At 40.8% G+C, this 18,583-nt stretch overlaps 3 protein-coding genes across 3 annotated transcripts; 2 read left to right on the forward strand and 1 right to left on the reverse strand.

Moving 5' to 3' along the window:
- The first annotated feature begins 906 nt into the window (after window positions 1-906).
- LOC115667325 (uncharacterized) lies at window positions 907-1,779 on the forward strand. The gene is made up of 2 exons (XM_030588920.1): window positions 907-1,143; window positions 1,225-1,779. Exons 1-2 carry the CDS (start codon window positions 907-909, stop codon window positions 1,777-1,779), a joined length of 792 nt encoding a protein of 263 aa, XP_030444780.1.
- A 1,302-nt stretch (window positions 1,780-3,081) lies between these two features.
- LOC115666810 (polygalacturonase-like) lies at window positions 3,082-5,711 on the reverse strand. The gene is made up of 4 exons (XM_056318027.1): window positions 5,170-5,711; window positions 4,097-4,386; window positions 3,748-3,973; window positions 3,082-3,621 (listed from the first exon to the last, which is right to left on the reverse strand). Exons 1-4 carry the CDS (start codon window positions 5,635-5,637, stop codon window positions 3,403-3,405), a joined length of 1,203 nt encoding a protein of 400 aa, XP_056174002.1. The 5' UTR covers window positions 5,638-5,711; the 3' UTR covers window positions 3,082-3,402.
- Window positions 5,712-16,553: 10,842 nt separating this feature from the next.
- Window positions 16,554-18,359, forward strand: LOC115681368 (polygalacturonase-like). The gene is made up of 4 exons (XM_030605285.2): window positions 16,554-17,018; window positions 17,308-17,597; window positions 17,736-17,964; window positions 18,044-18,359. Exons 1-4 carry the CDS (start codon window positions 16,596-16,598, stop codon window positions 18,260-18,262), a joined length of 1,161 nt encoding a protein of 386 aa, XP_030461145.1. The 5' UTR covers window positions 16,554-16,595; the 3' UTR covers window positions 18,263-18,359.
- The last annotated feature ends 224 nt before the right edge of the window (window positions 18,360-18,583 follow it).

The following is an 18,583-nucleotide window of genomic DNA, read 5'->3' on the forward strand; positions in this document are numbered from 1 at the left end:
GTTGCATTCTTTGTCATGTAGGTTTTAATGATTCTAAGACAATTAATAATGTTATCATTTGTTATTAGGTAATTATTATCTTGTAGATGCTGGATACACAAATGGGGATGACTTTCTTGCTCCTTATAGAGGTACTCGATACCACCTATCTGAGTGGACAGAAGGTTGTACACCAAATTCCCCTGAGGAGTACTTCAACATGAAGCATTCTCAAGCTAGAAATGTCATAGAAAGATGCTTCGGTCTACTTAAGTTACGGTGGGCTATTCTTAGGAGTCCATCTTTTTATCCAATTAGAACACAAGGTCGAATAATCATAGCCTGTTGCCTTATATATAACTTGATAAGAAGAGAAATGGCTATTGATCCAATTGAGGCACAGTTAGATGAAGTTGCTAACATCATTGAAGATGTGGAAACAATTGATGTTGTTCAGCCGTCGAATCATTGGACGACATGGAGGCAAAATTTGGCAGTACAGATGTTTAATGAGTGGAATGCAAGTCGAGGACATGGAGGAGATGCATGATTTGACACTATTTAAAAAAATCATTTGTTTCCCATTGTTGCAAGACTTGTGTTGTAAGATTTTATTTTATTTTCCATTTCTATTAGACGTGTAATATGGTGCTAGTTTGTCATTATTTAGACATATTTCTTATGCAATGTTTGAATTATGGCTTTATCATTTTAAATTTTTGGTACTACACTGTCTCTATCATTAAATTTTCTCTACTGCACTATCCTCTATCATTAAATTTTCTAAAATTAAATGAGATGTTTAGGAATGGAAGGTAGCAATTTCAGTCAAACTCAAGGAAGGGGAACAAAGAGAGATCGACGTGTTTGGACAATAGATGAAGAAAATTCACTTCTAGATGGTCTTGAAGAACTAGTGCATGAGGAATGAAAGCCGCTAACGGTTTCAAGAGTGGTTACATGACTATGTTAGAGAAGTGGTCTGAAGAAAAGTTCCTTGGTTCTGCCATCAAAGGTAATCCTCACATAGAGTCGAAGATGAAAAACTTGAAAAAGTTGTACAATCAGATATATGACTTGAAGGATCAAAGTGGCTTTGGGTGGGATCATGAAAACCATTATGTTGATATTCATCCGGAGGATAGTTGGCTAAAATATTGCAAGGTTTGTGTCACTTCTTCTCATTTTTTTTTTCTTCTTTACTACATGTTTCTTTTTTAACAAAACATTATATTTTCTTTGTAGACCTATCCAGGAGTTGCTTCTTTGAGAGGGAAGTCCTTCCCCCAATATGATCGACTAGCAACCGTATTTGGAAAAGACCGTGCCAAGGGAAATCTCAGTGAAGACCCTTCAGAAGCTCATGCGGCTGTAGATAATGAAGAAGGTGAGAATCATGATGGCGTGGCAACTAATGGTGTAAGTCAAAACTTACCACCACTATCTTCTCAAACACAAAATGTTTCTGATCCTTCGAGAAGAAGAAGGGCTAAAGCAAGTGATAAATGGGCTACTGGGTTAGTTGAGATTGCAGGCACTTTTGGCTCTTTCTTGGAAAAAGCTAACGAGAGGATGGAGTCGATTGCTACCCGCATCGGACATGCTAAAGATTTGGATAATGACAAGAGAAAAATTAATGAGGAGCTTCTTCAAATGTCTCTAGGTACTATGGATAGAAATAAACTATGCAAAAAAATTGTGAAGGATCCTGAGAATATTCATCTTTTTTTTCGGATTTCAAGGAGACGACAGGAAGGCATTTATGGAACTGCTTCTCCAAGAGATGATAGAAGAGAATGAGTAATGTTCTTGGAGCGATGAGTCACAGTGGATTTATGCAAGTTGAAAGGGGAAAGTTGTACCTAATTTTGTTTATAAGTAATAAGTCTCTTGTGTAGTCCCTTTGTTGATTTATGACAATTAACAATATTGAGCAATGTTCTTTTTGCTATTTATTGGAATCACACGTTTTTTGAAGGTGTTATTTCTTATGTAGTCCCTCTGTAGTCATATTGAGTCTTGTTCGGGACCTTCAGGTACATGATGCATCTTGAACTTAATAGCGTCTTGCTTTTATTCTGCTGAAGTTTGTCTCATATGGTGGTAAAATTCAATATAATGAAACAAACTTTTCTGGTGATTCATCTTGAATTTATGACGGAGTGCTCTCTTGATGTTTAGTCCTCATGCCTTTTTAGGTGATGCTTTTGTTGCTTTTCGAAAGAGACTTTTCTTCCACAAAATCTTGAGACCATGTCTCATGACTATACTCAAATCTTTTGGTTACTTTTCCGTGCGCAACTTACCGTGAACATGACATATATAATCTAAATGTCAAATATTTTTCATATCTCTAATGCTCTCATGTTAGTCTTAATTGACTCGTCTCATATTAGCATGCGCGATGTCACTTTTAAAAGGAAAAAGAGACTGATGTACATAATTCGACAAAGTTGAGTTGATTACTACGATGATGAATAGAACATCACATTTGCAGATATTTCTTACGTCAATCATGATTTGATTGTTTCACTTGTATAGAGACCCTGTGGGGAAATTTTGAAGCTATCTTGATTTAAATTCAAGCATGCGCAAATTTCTGAAAGTAGATATTTGGGCTATTACTTCGAAAATTTCCTTTTGCTTTGGTTCTTTATGCATATTGCATACAATGCGAATAATAGATTGATTTTGTGAAAATCTATCAATTTAAAAAAGATATATTGTTTTGGATGATTTTGCTATAATCTAATATGTCGGTTTGTACTTGCCTAATGTTTTTGTTTTTTTAAGTATAATTATGCATAAGAATATCCGACTTTAAATCCGCAGTTCACCAAATACTAGATAGGATAGGATATGAGAATATCCAAGTTTAAATCCGCAGTTCACCAAACAGTTGATAGAATATGAAGAAGTCTTGGGATTTTCTATCCTATCCTATCCAGTCATATCCTGTTTAAAAATCCGAACGACCAAACGCGGCCTCAGAGGTTTTGAGGGTTCCTTATTACGTACAGTGGTTAGATTTGAAATGGGTAATTAATAAGCGTCGCTATTTCTTAATGAAAGGAAATATTTGTACGATGAAAATCAGTTGAATGGTTAAGAATCGGACTCTGGCAAGCCGAATTCATTTCAACGTCTGTGACATAAAGAGAACACTTCCAATATTGGACTAATAGAATTTGGATGCAAGGCCAGGCTCCATTAGTCCAGCCCATACTAATGTGAGCTAGGACACGCCACAGGCTCAAGCACCCAATTTGTGTTATCCACTGGACAATCTGTTTCCTACTACCTATTTTCTTCTGGTCCTAAGTCAAATATTAGGACTCACATGACTAAATAAGTATGACTAACTTCACCAACCCTAATTAAGATTAGAGTTGCTATCTTTTTTTTCCCTTTATTTGGGGACAACTACAAGCAACTGGAGGGCTGTTCCACGCCCGAAGCTGTGCCCCCAGCATGGGCACAAGATGCTGTGGCCACTTGGCTCCCGTAGGTTAGCTTCACGTCTTGCATCGTTATTCCGGTGCACGGGTACTCTGAACTGCAGTCAAAGTTCACGGCCACCTCGGTCGCTGATGTCCCGTGGACGTCTTGGTACGTCACGTCGCTCACTCTTACGCCCGAAGCCTATTAGCAGAGAAATGAGAACTTGATCAATAAAAGAAGATCTGGATATCCACCTTAACATTTTTAATATGAACTGCTTATCAATTTCCCTTGACTCGTGGAATTTGGTAAGGAGGGAGCTTTTACCTGATTAGGGCAACCGGAGTCGGGGCAGTAATTCTGATCGATAATGATCGGGTTTTGGACTTTGTTCATGGTGACGTGCTGAAAGAGGATGTTCCTGGCGTAGCTATTGCTCGGCCTGGCCCACGACTTGATCCTAACTCCATTTTGCGTGCCGGTGAACGTGACCGTCTTAACCGTCACGTTTTGGACGCCATCCTCTTGTTGATCCTTGCCCAGGCTCCCAATGCTGAAAATCAACCACATAGAACTGTAACTTTCCGATTCAACTAATGAACAATACTAAATTTGGCGGGAGATAGTATATATATCCGTATAGGGTAATATGATGGTAAAACAACCAATTAAATACCTGATGCCATGTCCGGGTCCGCAAGCAACGTTTTCGATCCAGAGATTGTTGCTGCCGGGGCCGATGGAGACACAGTCGTCGCCTGTCCCGATCTTGGAGTTGAGGATGGTGACGCCGGTGGAGGCGCCAACATGGATACCGTCGGTGTTGGGGCTGGTCCCAGAGGCCGACACCTTCACGCCTTGCATCTTAACGTTCTGGCATTCGTTGATGACGATGTGGAACATCTGGCTATTGAGGGAGCTGAGTCCGCTCACCAATACGTTTTGGGAGTTGCTGATTTCCAAGTTCTGCACCCACCAACACCAAAATGAACACTAATCAACCACCGTGTTACACAAAACACTTAACAGTCTTAATATTCAATTATAATACAAAAATCCCATCATTAATTATTATGTTGGTTATCCGTGATTGGGGGCATTGGGTATCACATGGCTCAGGCTTGGGAACAGAGGGTGACATGTGGCCCCATTTGAGTTTCTTAAACAAGAATACGGATCGTTGACATTAATATAAGCAAGCGACGTGAAACTGAAACGCCCCCAAAGGGCTTAATTGCTTCTCATGATTTCCAGGATCTTAAAATATTTTCTTTTTTTCTTACTTCTTTTTCTTTAACGCACTCTTTTCTTTATTTTTGGTGACGGAGGAGAGTTGGTTTGAGCTCGCCTGTGCATCGGACCTAAAAAAGTTGGCCGAAGAAGAAGAAGAAGAAACACCAAACTGCATGTGCTATAGTATTTAAATATTGAAGTTGAAAATGGTAATAAGGAATAGGCTTTTATTTAATCTTACATTATTGCATTTCCGAAATTATGTTCGAGGAAAAGCCGTGAGTTGTCTAGTGTGTAGCCTCCCATGATTTATGCAATGTAATATGCACTTAATAGATAACCAAACCCACAAGCACTCAACTTTTCGAGCGAAATGACGCAAAAACCATATTATGATAACTGCTGTTTGACGAAATGAACTCCATAAGTTCAAATCAGTTTATGAGGATGACGATGAAAATGTGGATGAAGAAGAATTGTGCGCATGTTCGTGGTTGTGTAGTTATGTACACATACCGTAGCACCGGAAGGGCAGCTCTTGTCGGAGAGCTTGCAAGCCCAGAAGCCCGTGCCTTGCCCGTCGAGGGTTCCCCCAAGCACGGACACCCCCTTCACGTCCCTGATTATGATCCAGTTCCCCACATTCCCGTTCACGTTGTAGTCGGAAGGCGCAATGAGAGTGCCGTCGATTTGCACCGTGATGGCCGAGTTCTTGCATGGCCCATTGAAGGAGGCGGACTGCACAAAGAACTGGCCCTGTGGCACGTAGACGGTGGCGGCGCTTGTTGACGCGCAAGCCGACGCCCATGCGCTCAGGAAGGCCTTGCTGGAGTCAGTCTTGCCATCGGCTTTCGCGCCAAGAGAGACCACGTTGTACTCAACTGAAGCTGCGTTTGCTGGTGATGGCAATTCGGACAACAACATGATGATGCCGAGGGCAAGTACCAGATAATTCAGACAGGTGTTGAAGATGAGTTCGGCCATCTTCTTGGGCTTTTTGAGAGAGAGAGAGAGAGACGGGTTGAAGGGTGAGTGTTCTTGGTGGTGGTATTGTGCGTTGTGGCGTTGGTGAGGTGAAACGGCAATGGAATACGGGGTATTTATAGGGGAAATTGAGTTTTGTTCCAAATTAAAATTTGAAAAGGAAGAAAGGCCAAACAGAAACAAAAATAATAAAAAAAAAATGCTTAGCCTGTGATTGGGGAGAGATTGGATAATTGAGCAGTTTGGCCGAAATGCTCCTTTTCTTAGAGGACTTTCTGATTGCAATGTTAATGGGTCGTTGACCGGATTACGATCGCCTTTATACTTATACTTGATATAATAATAGCACAAATAACGTAGGAGAGAATTCGATACGGCCGAAGAATCCCAAATTGCGAAAAAGATTAATTACACAAGCCTTCTGATTTTATTTTTTTTTTGATATGTCTATATGAAGCATTTGTCAAAACTAAACATCGCATGGTTGGCAAAAGGTCTCTAAGGCTTAATTTTCACACTTTGTGTACAAAGCGTTCTCATTGGACCATCTTCGTAAATCGACATGCGGGATAAATGCAATGAATGTCTCAAATGTATTCAAACACTTGGAAGAATATGGCACTTTGGTGAGGAGACCATGATGATGACAGATTTGACAGTTTCGCCCGACGGATGACTCCGAGTGTACTTATCTCTCTCTCTCTCTCTCTCTCTCTCTCTCTCTCTCTCTCTCTCGTGAAGAAGGTCATGCTCCTTGCTTTTCCATCCAATGAAAATTCACTACTTCTAGGGTTGAAACAAGAATTAATTAAAAGGCCAATCCGTTTACTTAAATATATTCCAAAAATTAAGGCTTGATTACGGAAGGAGCGCGATTACTTTTGACCTGTATTAGGAGACAATGAGCAAGAAAAAATGCAACGAGACTCCTCATTCGACGCTATTTTTTGAGTTGATTGAGGAGTGACGGAATGAATGTACTCTTATCCCACATTATAAGGCTCCCAATTTGGAATTTTTGGATGGGTTTGATGCCTGAAGTTGAACGCCTTTGGAATGAAAACGTTGTTATACGGTTCATCTTATGACATTCTTTATAGTAGAATAAAGTGAATGCAAAAGGGCACATGGCCATGGTGGGTTGCTTTTGAAGGAAGAGAACGTCAATGTTTTGTAGATATAGTTATAGACAAAAACAAAACAATTGAATATGTTGCCGAAGGGAAATGCAGAGATTGATTGAAAACCGTCAACTTATTGTCTCGGCAAACCAAAACATCCCGTCGTTTTCTTGGTGCCATGCCCGTCTTTCCATGCTCTCCGTTTCATTTCCTTGGTCATCCTTTTCTTGAAATATCATTTGTCACCGCATTTGATTTCATACTTTGAGTTGGAATATGTACAATTTGATCTCCCTCTCACACCAATTATGGCAATGGCCATTGATTTGCAAGTGCTTTCAGATCTAGTTACACAAACATAAACGTGAGACTTGTGAGAAGGTATGTAATTCGTATCTTTTTGAATTCAAACGCGAATTTACTTAAGATAGAATTCGCAAAAACATTAGGATTGATTCGTCATAAATCGACATCTAGTAATTAGGGTACTGTTTGTTTTCCCTAAAGCAAATATTTGTTTACAAAATGTTGGTCATGTTGGTTTAGACTCAGCACCGATCCGTGTATCGAAAGACTTGGTGGTCATGTATTCGAGTCTCAATAAGAACAAATTGCTTGGAATCAACTACACGTCTTTAAGGATTGCATGTCCAAGGGAACTCGATATCCGGGGGAAAGAATATATATATATATATATATAAAACGTTGTTTGCTCGTTCATATATGGCCCCGGCTCTTTGGTCTCCCATGATTTGAGAGGGAAGAATTAACGGCAACAGTTATGATGCTGACTTCCCGGCTTACAACAATAAACTGAAACGAAACTGAAAAATAATACAATAGACTCTTGGTATTCTAATATAATAGACTGGAAGCTCAATAAATTAATATAATGTTATCGGCAAAATGAGAAGGGCTTGGGGGGAACGTGGGGAGCGACGTGACAGGTGGAGGATAAAACGGAGGAAATACCGCTTGGTTTAGCCGCCCCCAAAATGCCGTGGCCCCCGCTAACCTCCATGTTAATAAAGTCTTTGGTAATTTCTCCTCAATGTTTTCAATTTCATATGTTTAGTACAAATTCTTCGATCGCATTCATTACCTCCGAAAATTGTCATTTATATCGCTTCATCCTTTGGACGTTTGCTGCATCCTGCTTCACGCTATATGTATATACAACGACATGTATCCCGGAGATGCTTAGCCGAAATTAAGCGTGATTGAAGCGCCTGTACAATAACTAATACTGAAGTCAATTACCCCCCCAAAAAAAAAGTTAACCACCGAAGACTAACCGCTATCATGAAAACGCAGTAAAACTCTTGACTAAAAAGCTTTGTCGAATGACAAAGATTGATGCCTAAAAAACATTTGATGCTGGGCGAATGTGAACACTTGACGTATTTATTATTAAAGCAGAACCATGATAGACCTCAGGCTCGTTCTAAGTTGAATTATGACATGTCGAGCACTTCATACCCGTCAAATTGTGTGAACTTCAAATCTGTATATTGTCATTATCGCCACGAGATAAGGAGTTAATAAGTGGAAAGCCCAATCATAGGCATGTATGGTTGAGAGGCCATGTTATAAGCTGCTTATTTCTCGTCCAAGACCACGATGCATGTGCAGCAACCACTATTTGTCAACTCCAAAGAATATTATAATGGGTTCTTCACGACCTTTTCTTCTTGTTTCGGTCGTGAACGAAGAGTGATTTTCTTTTCTCGCTTTCTCATGCTTCCACATGGCCGAATACCAATGTCGACTTCTCCTTCAAGGCATCTCATCTCAGCCAATAATGTTGCCATAAATCAAGGCAGCATCATCTAGATATACATATATTCGTTTGATTTGATTTGGTTAGTTGAACGAATTGCGTCATTTAAACTGTAACAGTTATGTGGCCCCCCAACCCCACCAAATTCATGGAATATTCACGATTTTTATTTTTAGTTTTCGAGAAAGTGATCGACTTGATTAGGAGAGATAGAGAGATTTCTATGTACCTAAGCAATATTTGGCTCTTGCCAAAACTGTGATTGGTTACTTAAGTATAATTCGTAGATTATTTCTACTTATATGCAATAAGTCAACCCGTAAAAATTCAACACTTAAAATGGAAGATGTGAGCTACTGGCGACGGTCATGGATGAGCCTATTTACAAGTCAAGCCACTGCTATCGAAATAATAATTAAATGGTGGTATGATAGCCACAGTGGAATGAATCTTTCCTAAAGAATAACTTTTCTTTCGAATGCAATCAACAGGGACCTATCAATGGACAAGTTCATGTACTTGATTAACTTGCTGGTGTTGAAAAGAGATACGGGAGATGTGATCATTAATCTTCACTTAAGAATGGTCAAAATGTAAGATGGTGGCAAGATCGTGGCGTCCTCATCGGTGGATTCTTGGTCTTTACACACTTGAATCAAACAGAAAAAATTAGGGTCGAGTCATGTGCAAGAAAACACATGAGAGCCATGAATTATTGCTGCAACCGGTATCAACCCCATGTGATAAACCCGTCTCTTTAATGTGATGACCCTTTGAATATTTCCTCATTCTATATAATCCTAATCTTTAATGTATTCGTAGTACGCTACCACAACCCTAGGACAAGGGCGGTCGATGGATAAGAAATCATTCTCTTTTCGAAGTCTTGTTTAGGATTGCAATGATTCGTCTCGTAATCATTGAAAGAATAGGTCAGAGGGAATGATGAGATCTACAATTTAGCAAATGCAATAAAAATTTAGATCCTCCCCCCACCATTTTTGCTGAGCTCACGTGCTGAGATCCTAGACAAATTGATAAATACAACGGTCCACTAATGATCAGAAACTGTTGGGGAAGTCAGATTCCACAATGATTCTGGGAGTTGTTTGTTGAAGTCGTTCGATCACCACCTAACGAATTATGCGGAACCATTATACTGTCCATACTAAACAGTTGCCGCAGTCGCAGCACCTACTTACTTTTGCGATTTGATATTGTTGCAACAAAGTCCAATTTATTTACGGAAAAGCATGTGCATCTATGGACAACACCTAACAATGTCGTCCGAGTCTGAAGAAGAAGAGGTGGAAGAGGAAGAGAGTTCTGGTTTTAGGGGTTCTATGAAGGTTTGAGTCCATGAATGCACGATGCCATGTTTCAGGGGTTCCTTGTTTCAAGCAGATTGTTTTGTTAGAGAGAGAGAGAGAGAGAGAGAGAGAGAGAGAGAGAGAGGCATGTGATGGGATATAATGTATGCAAGTGTTGACCATTTGATTTCGGCTAGGCAATTAGGATGTAGGTTAGGCACGTGACCGTTACATTTGCATATTCTCTGCCAAAGAATGGAATGCATCTTCAATTATGTAAAGCACATTTCTTGGTCTGTAGCTAAAAATGAATGAACATAGTTTGTGCATACAATAGGTCTTTAATTAGGTAGGGGCGGTTTTCATATTGACCCAAAAGCCTATGACTCTCCTTATCCACATCACCCAAGTTTTACCATAAGGATAACGTAACAAGCTTAACAAAAGTATTATTACATTTTACGACCTCCCTTAGCCAGTTAGATTCTTCTCATCGGTAGGTCTTTTTGTGTAAATGTTACACCAAGTGACACTCCTATTTGATTGACATAAAACACGCACAATATCACTATTCTTTTTTGGTTTAAAGTGAGTATTGTAAACTTATTTTCATGTAACCTAAACCCTAATTTTTTAAGCAGAAAATATTGGCCAAAATAAGACAACAAGGACTGTCTGCTAAATTTGGAATATAGGCAAAAGTACACTATAAGTGCCATAACTTGTGTACAGCGATCACTTTGGTGCCATAACTTTTTTTCGGATCACTTTGGTGCCAAGTCGGAGGAAAATAGATCACTTTAGTAACTCCGGCCAAAATTCCAGCCAAAAAGCTGACCTGGCATTTATATTAAAAAAAATGGTCTGACTTGTACACGTGGAAATTATGTGGCTTTTTTTCGAATTTTTTAACTTTTAGAAAAATAATAATAATTTAAATAAATAAAAAAGAAGGAAAGAAAAAGGTTGCAGCGGTCCTCGCCGCTGCTGCCGCCAACCCACCACCAACGGGAAGGGCCGGCGGTGGTGGGCGCAGTGGTCGGCGAGGGTCGCCGGCCCTTGGCCGGGGCCCGGCGACCCTCGCCTCACCTAACGAGGGCCGGATCCGGCGAGGCGAGACCTCGCCGTCACGACCCAGGCAACGGTGAGGTCTGGCCTCGCCTTAGCTGGGCGAGGCGAGACCTCGCCATCGCCTGGGTCGCGACGGCGAGGTCTGGCCTCGCCCAACGAAGGCGAGGTCTGGCCTCGCCCAGCGAAGGCGAGGCCTACCTCGCCGGATCCGGCCCTCGCCGACCACTGCGCCCACCGCCGGGGCCGGCCCTTCCCGGCGGTGGTGGGTCCCTCACCGCTGCTACCGCCGTTGTTTTTTTTTTAATATAATTTAATTTTTTTTAAAAAAGTACACATCAGCGGGCTAAACGGCGTCGTTTTTGGTTTTTAATGCTGACTGGACCTCTCCGGCGAGCCGTGTCAGCGCCACACCGGATTTCCGGCGAGCCATGTCAGCATTGGCACTAAAATGATCGTTTTTCAAAAAAGTTGGCACCAAAATGATTCGAAAAAAAGTTATGGCACCAAAGTGATCACCGTACACAAGTTATGGTACTTATAGTATACTTTTGCCTTGAAATATATGGCTAGACCACTGTTAGCCCAGTGGTACTCTTTTATTTTTGGGAAATTTCAAATGAGAACTTGAAGTGCCCTCATTTTTCTCAAATAATGGCCTAAGTGGATATTGTTTCAAATAAGAGCATGAATTGTCTTTGTTTTCTCAAATAAAAGCCTGAAATGGATTTTGTTTCAAATAAAAACCTAAAGTGGTCATATCAGTCTCAAAGAATGACTTGACCTCGTTGGTCAAAAGGCATTTTCATCCTTTACTTTTTCAAAATTTTTCCCTGTTTTTTCTTTCTTTTTTCCTTTTTTCTGTTTTTTCTTTTCCTTTTCTTTTTCTTTTTTCTTTTTTCTTTTTCCCTCTTCCCTCCGTCAGCCATTGTCAGCCTCATCGATGGCCGCCAGAGGTCACTAGACTCAAGCAAGGTTTGCCCTTACCAACGTCGGGCGAGGGTCGCCCAAAGCTGGACAAGTAAGGGCGAGGGTTGCCCTCATCGGATCTGTTGATAAACGCCCTCACCTAGGCTCGACGACCTCTGCCAGCCATCGACGAGGCGCAGCAATGGCCAAGGGAGGGAAGAGGGAAAAAGAAAAAAGGAAAGTAAAAAAATAAAAAAAATTAAGGAAATGTACTTAGAATTTTTTTTACTAAAATGCCCCTTCTCCGACTACCAGAATTGTCACATGTTGGCCGGCCAGCCAAAAGTCCTTATTTGAGACGATTTGGCAACTTTAAGCCCTTATTTGAAATTCTCCCTTTATGTTTTGGATTGCTGCAACTTTTTGGATTTTTATTCTCTTTTGCATCAAGGAAAAACAAAAGAACTATTGTTCTTGTGAATATAGCTAACTATTGTTCTTATGAATGACTCGTGTTGTAGTTCGTTTTTGTTCTAGTGCAAATGATTTGTTGACTTTATAGATGATAAAATACTGATATTTGGACATGTCCTCTCCAACTTAATTCTAGATTCGTCACCATCTGCATCCTCACTAATATAGTTAGACACCATATTACGTCTGTCAATAAACAATAATAATCAAATTACTACCTTCTTTTCCAAAACACCCTTGCCAATTTCCTTGAGTGAGGGGAGTTTATCACATCCTGAATTCCATATCATATGGGCAATGCCTTATAATATTATTCATAAGGAAGATCTATCTCCACATAGCCATTATTTTGTGTGGTCACTCAAAGCACTCATTTTCGGGACTTGGTTCACGTGACACGGGCTGACTCATTATCAATTACGTACAAATGCGCGCCATATATCAAAATTGTTATCTATATAACAAGCTTAACAATTTCGTTAGTCACAGGGGGTATATCCAAAGCCGAAAGAAATAACTTGGGGTTCAAGAAAGTGGAGGTCAAAAGCAAAATCTCAAGGGATCAATTGTTTATTCTACGTAGACAAGCAACATACTAGGAGTCAAGAATCCTACCGTGGCCGTTTCCTTCATTCGCAATATTAAGCTTTATTAAATACCATGGGGTCCTCGTCCTATTGCTCTCACCATGCAATGGAAAATTAAGCTGAAAGCTAAGTTACCTAATCAATAAAAACTTCAATTAGCTAAATATGTCCACCCCAAGTCGATATAAAGTATAGCTACGAAGAACCCCCTGTTCATTAAGTAGCGTGACATGTCCTCTTTCCCCCCTATCTCTAGCACTCAAATTCGAGCTCCATGTTCTAGAGAGAGAGAGAGAGAGAGAGAGAGAGAGTGCGTGAATTGAATTTGTAAAGCGAGTCTCTAGACCTTTACATGAGGGACAAAGTGGGCCCACTGATTTTGTTCCATTCTAGGGTTGCCCTGAAGGCCCAGTACTCTGTCTTTTAGCCCAATTCTGAAATAGGTTCAATCATGCGGGGAGTTCCTACGTTCAACAATAGACAGACAATGCCACCGTGCGTGGTAGGATGCATCATTATTTGCGGATTCAGGTATCTGCTAACCCGTACCTCGGGACATAGGATGTGCAGACTTTTTGGCGAAGCAAGGCTCAATACCATGACTCGTAAGTAATATAGACCCGTCAAACAGATGGGTCAGGTTGGATTTGGATCGAGTTGAAAATGATCCAACCCAAATTGTCTCATTTAACCCATTGTGACCCATTTTCACATAATACATATATAGTGACCCGTAACTCAGCCCCACCCGACCCATATTGCTAAAAATAAATACTTTCGTATTCAACCAAATCTAAGAAAACTCATACCTAAACTGAGGTAAGAGCATAAAGCTAACGCGAGATTGAGTGAGGGTGAGAGAAAGTGAAAAGAGAATCATAAAGATAGGTTGAGTCTAAATAACTTATGAACTCATTTAATACCCATATTATTTTAGGTTTTACCATTCTAAACCCTTTTTATGACACATTTATTAAATATAGTTAACACATATAATAACTCAAATCATCAAATATAGGTTAAGATATAAGTTTGTGACCCATTTTGACAAGTTTACTTATAATCCATTAGGAACCTTTAGGAGATTGTTAGGAGGAATTATTAGGGATGCATGTAATCTTATTGTAGTGCTAGTTCTCTCTATCCTATCAGCAACTTGCGTATTGCCAACTATTCTACCGATGTTTTTGTTGTGCCATTCGCCTATGGCTCAACGTTGTACTTGGCTTTGGTTAACTGTTAAATGACATGTTGTCACTTTATTCGCAAAAAACAAAAAGAAAAGAAAAGAAAGCTCGAGCAAGAGAGAGCATTGATCACAGTTATTGCCTGACCCTAGGGAAGGACAAGTAAGCCCGAATGAGTCACATGATTCTCGTTGTTCACTAAGAAGGATAGTGCGACCTTCCAAGTGATCAAGCGAGGCTTGTCATGGTATCGGAAATCCAAAAATTGTCGATCAAATTTATGGTACCAAACTTGGTCACTAATCAAGAAAGCGATCGGAGGTTGTTAAGGTGAGAGCCATGTAGTTTGCCACATGTACTATTTTGTCCACCTAGCTGATACATACATTAATGTCCTTAATGTCCATGTGAGCTCATGGTATTCACTTTGACCAACTCTCTCCCCTCTTTAATCTTTACACGGAAAATGCCCCCAAAAACAGAAATGAATAGCAAAAGAGAACTATTCAAACTAATTCGCAGCCATATATAATGAATTGAGACTCCATATAGTTGGTGGTTGACCTATAAAATGAGATGCATACTTTAACGGACTTGCGAGTCTCCATTCATTTAGTAACATGCAATTCAACCCGCTAATGCTCATTGCTCACATGCATGACGCAATCACGTCGCTAATATGAATGCCGAATAATAGGGAGGGTCAACCCCTCCCAACCCTATGATTTTCAATGAATGATGCGAATCAAAGTATGTACTCCATGAGTACGGTCAGGTTCCATGCATTGTTTGCTTTATGTTGTCTTAAATCAACACCAGCTCTTTTTACTTTGTTTCTCACTCAACGTGCATTCCAATTTCTAACCCCCTACCTACATGAATCGGTGTATGAATCAGCGGTACCTTCTTTGGGGGCAAACCCTAGCTAGTTTCTTGACCGCAATTATAATCTGTCCACTCGAATGCGATAGACCTTTTACACACGCAATCTTATAGACAGAACATCCATTTCACCAATGGAATGCATTTGTGAATGACTGAAAAGCAAAACATGCACGCGTGTCACTTTCTATCCATCCATAGTATTGAGTGTATGTGCCATATAGACATTGTTCGTCTGTATCTTGATAGTTCAAACTTTTGAACAAATGGTTACTCTGCCATAGTATCAGATTACAAATCACAAGTTCAAATCCGGACGCCGTGCCTTATCTTTCTTATTGCATGTTATTCTTGTTGTTCCGTGGATTATTTTCTCTACTTTATATTGTCTATTTGAACTCCTTTTGCTTCACAACAGAGTGATCGCTTGTTGATTCCATGCCTTTTACTTAGTCATTACTCATTAGGGCTTCGCGTTGGATGGGATCGAAAGCAAATAAGCACGTTCAAAGACGCCTAAGAAAGCGGCTGATTGTACTCCGGCTCGTCACCACGTGGCACGTGGCTCACCCTCAAAGTAAAAATATATTAAAGACCTTGTTCTAAGTTCCCCCACCACATGCATTTTTCATTTTGCACGTCTCTTTCTAGGCGTCAGCACATTGATAATATAATGTTGTATTGCCTGGGATTGTATTAAGGAAATAATAACATCAATTGTTCCCTAGACGTAATCCATTATGAACTTATGTATAGCATCCTAGCACTAGTCATATATAGCAATGAAAAGATGTGTTTTGGCTTTGTAAAGTGATGATTCGTAGACATTTTGCAGTTAGAGCATCTCATAACTACGACACCACCTAAGGATAACTTCTATGAAACAACTCCATCGAGCTTCAATGCACCGTAGCTTTAAAAGATTTTGTCCCCCAAACAAACATATTGTTAAAACACGCTGCAATTGACCTATTGGGAGTTGAATAAAATCACTTTCGAAAGATGGAACTCCTTGAATGGAATTCAATTGATATTGGAAATTGATATAATCGATGCCAAAAAATTACCAGGCATCAACTATATACAAGTGCACGTGCGTGCAGTTTGATTGCACAAAATTGTTTTTCATTATTAAATATTAAAAGAAGAAGTAAAAGCAACAGCATCAACTTCATGGCTGACCTCTGCTTGGCTGCGTTCGTTCAAGTTGACGAATTAAATTAAGGAACAATTAATCGTCTGAGAATAATAGTGTGACAGCTCATTGTTGCATCCATTATGGTTCTCTTCTGACCTTCACAACTTTCGTAATTATTCGTGTCTCTTTGAACCGAATTGCTCTCCGCTTTGTTTATTTTGTCTTAAGACGATGACCACTTATCGGATCACATGCTCACCGTACATATCATCCGTATAATCACTTGTACGTGATAACGTGCAAGCTTAGATCTATCATTAAACTCTTATTTTAAACCCCCATATTTTATATTACTAACTGCAAGAACAACGAAGATCGACGAACCAAACCACACTATAAATCACGGCACCAACTGCCTATCTTGTATCATCCAACTCTCTCTCTCTCTCTCTCTCTCTCTCTCTCTCTTGAGACGACTTGTATTTCCAAAAACTAAAAGAAAATGGCTAAGCAAGTCATCTTCCTCATGCTCGCATGCTTGATCTTGATTAGCCCAACCGAAGCAGACTACAATGTGGTGAGCTATGGGGCGAAGCCCGACAGCGCCACGGATGCGACACAGGCCTTCCTTAGGGCATGGAAGGCGGCGTGTGGGTCGGCTCAGGCCGCGACAATTTACGTGCCGAGAGGGCGGTACATGCTAAAGGCGGTGGAGTTCCGGGGTCCGTGCAAGAGCCGGGTGACGGTGAAGATAGACGGGACGTTGGTGGCACCATCGGACTACAGGGCATTGGGGAATTCAGGGTACTGGATATTGTTCATACAGGTGAATAAGTTGACGGTGATAGGCGGGACACTGGATGCCAAGGGTGCTGGTTATTGGGCTTGCAAGAATTCTGGCCAGAGTTGCCCTCCTGGCGCTAGGGTACGTTCGTACATTCTGTACTGATTAAGATACTGATTTCACATATTAATTGACAATATTTCACCTAATATCTATGTATTGTTTGATCCAAGTTGGGCAATAACATATGCTAAGTTGATGATTTAGTTAACAAAAAATGATGATGACGATGTTGCGGTTTTTATGAAACTTGCATTCTAGCTTCCATAAAAAAGTTTTAGAGTTTTAGGACTTCACAAAATCTTTGACAAGGGAAGGATACCTATTTGTGGGGATGTTTTCTAATGTGATTGCGTGAAAACTAATCCAGTCAATAACATTCAACTGGGCCAACGACATCGTACTGAGCGGATTGACGTCAATCAACAGCCAAGCGACTCATATCGTGATAAACAGTTGCAACAACGCGGTGGTGCAGAACGTGAAGGCGATCGCTCCGGACCAGAGTCCCAACACAGATGGCATCCACGTGCAATCGTCCACGGGCGTCACCATCACTGGGAGCACCCTCCAAAGTGGAGATGACTGCATATCGATAGGACCGGGCACCACCAATCTATACATGTCCAACATCAAATGCGGCCCGGGCCACGGCATTAGGTACTAACCCTTCATCAGTGCGCCATCTATTTACCTCATCTCTTAATATATGAAAGGCCTCAATATTTCGAGCCCTTAATTGTGGCACTACTTGTGCATGGCTCGATCTAATCTCAAAATGAAATTGTTGTGGCACAGCATTGGGAGCCTAGGGAGGGATGCGACTGAAGATGGAGTCCAAAATGTGACGCTGACGAATGCGGTATTCACTGGATCCGACAACGGGGTCCGAATAAAGTCATGGGCCAGGCCCAGCACTTCCTTCGTCAGGAACGTCGTCTTCCAAAACATACTCATGCAGAATGTGAAGAACCCAATCATCATCGACCAGAACTATTGCCCCAACAACCAAGGCTGTCCTCGCCAGGTATAATCCACAATTCATTAACTTCAGAGCCCACCACAACGAACCAATTTTAGTGAACTAATTCACAGGTCGATCGCAGAGTTCCGGGGTGAAGATTAGTCAGGTGACGTACAGGAACATACAGGGGACGTCGGCAACCCAGAATGCGGTGACTTTCGATTGCAGCACGAGCGCTCCGTGCCGGGGGATCAGACTACAAGACATCAATCTCACCTCCATGAACAAGGCGGCCACTTCTTCTTGCAAGAACATAGGGGGCACCAGCAGCGGACTCCTGGTGCCTCAGAGTTGTCTGTGATGGATCGACTTCATGCCTAGCTTATGGACTTCGAGTTAATTAATGTTGTCACTAAATCAAGATTTGAAAGGTGGGTGTGCACACCAACATGGATGCACTTATTGAGTGTCGCAGTAAACCCCATTTTTTGATTCCACCACCCCCTCCTTTATCGTTACATGATTAAAGTGGAGGGGGATGCTTTCCCTTCTAAATTCATTTCCTCATTCTCTAAACGATTCATCCCCTTCTGACTCTACTTTATCCTTCTTACCTACTTTAAATCTATGTACGATAATTCGCATCTGAATGGATTCCACCCACATAAGAAACCCTAATTCT

This window comes from Syzygium oleosum, unplaced genomic scaffold (assembly GCF_021117445.2).
Source record: "Syzygium oleosum isolate NSW1041296 unplaced genomic scaffold, Sole_v2.1 Sole_v2.01, whole genome shotgun sequence".
NCBI lineage: Eukaryota > Viridiplantae > Streptophyta > Magnoliopsida > Myrtales > Myrtaceae > Syzygium > Syzygium oleosum.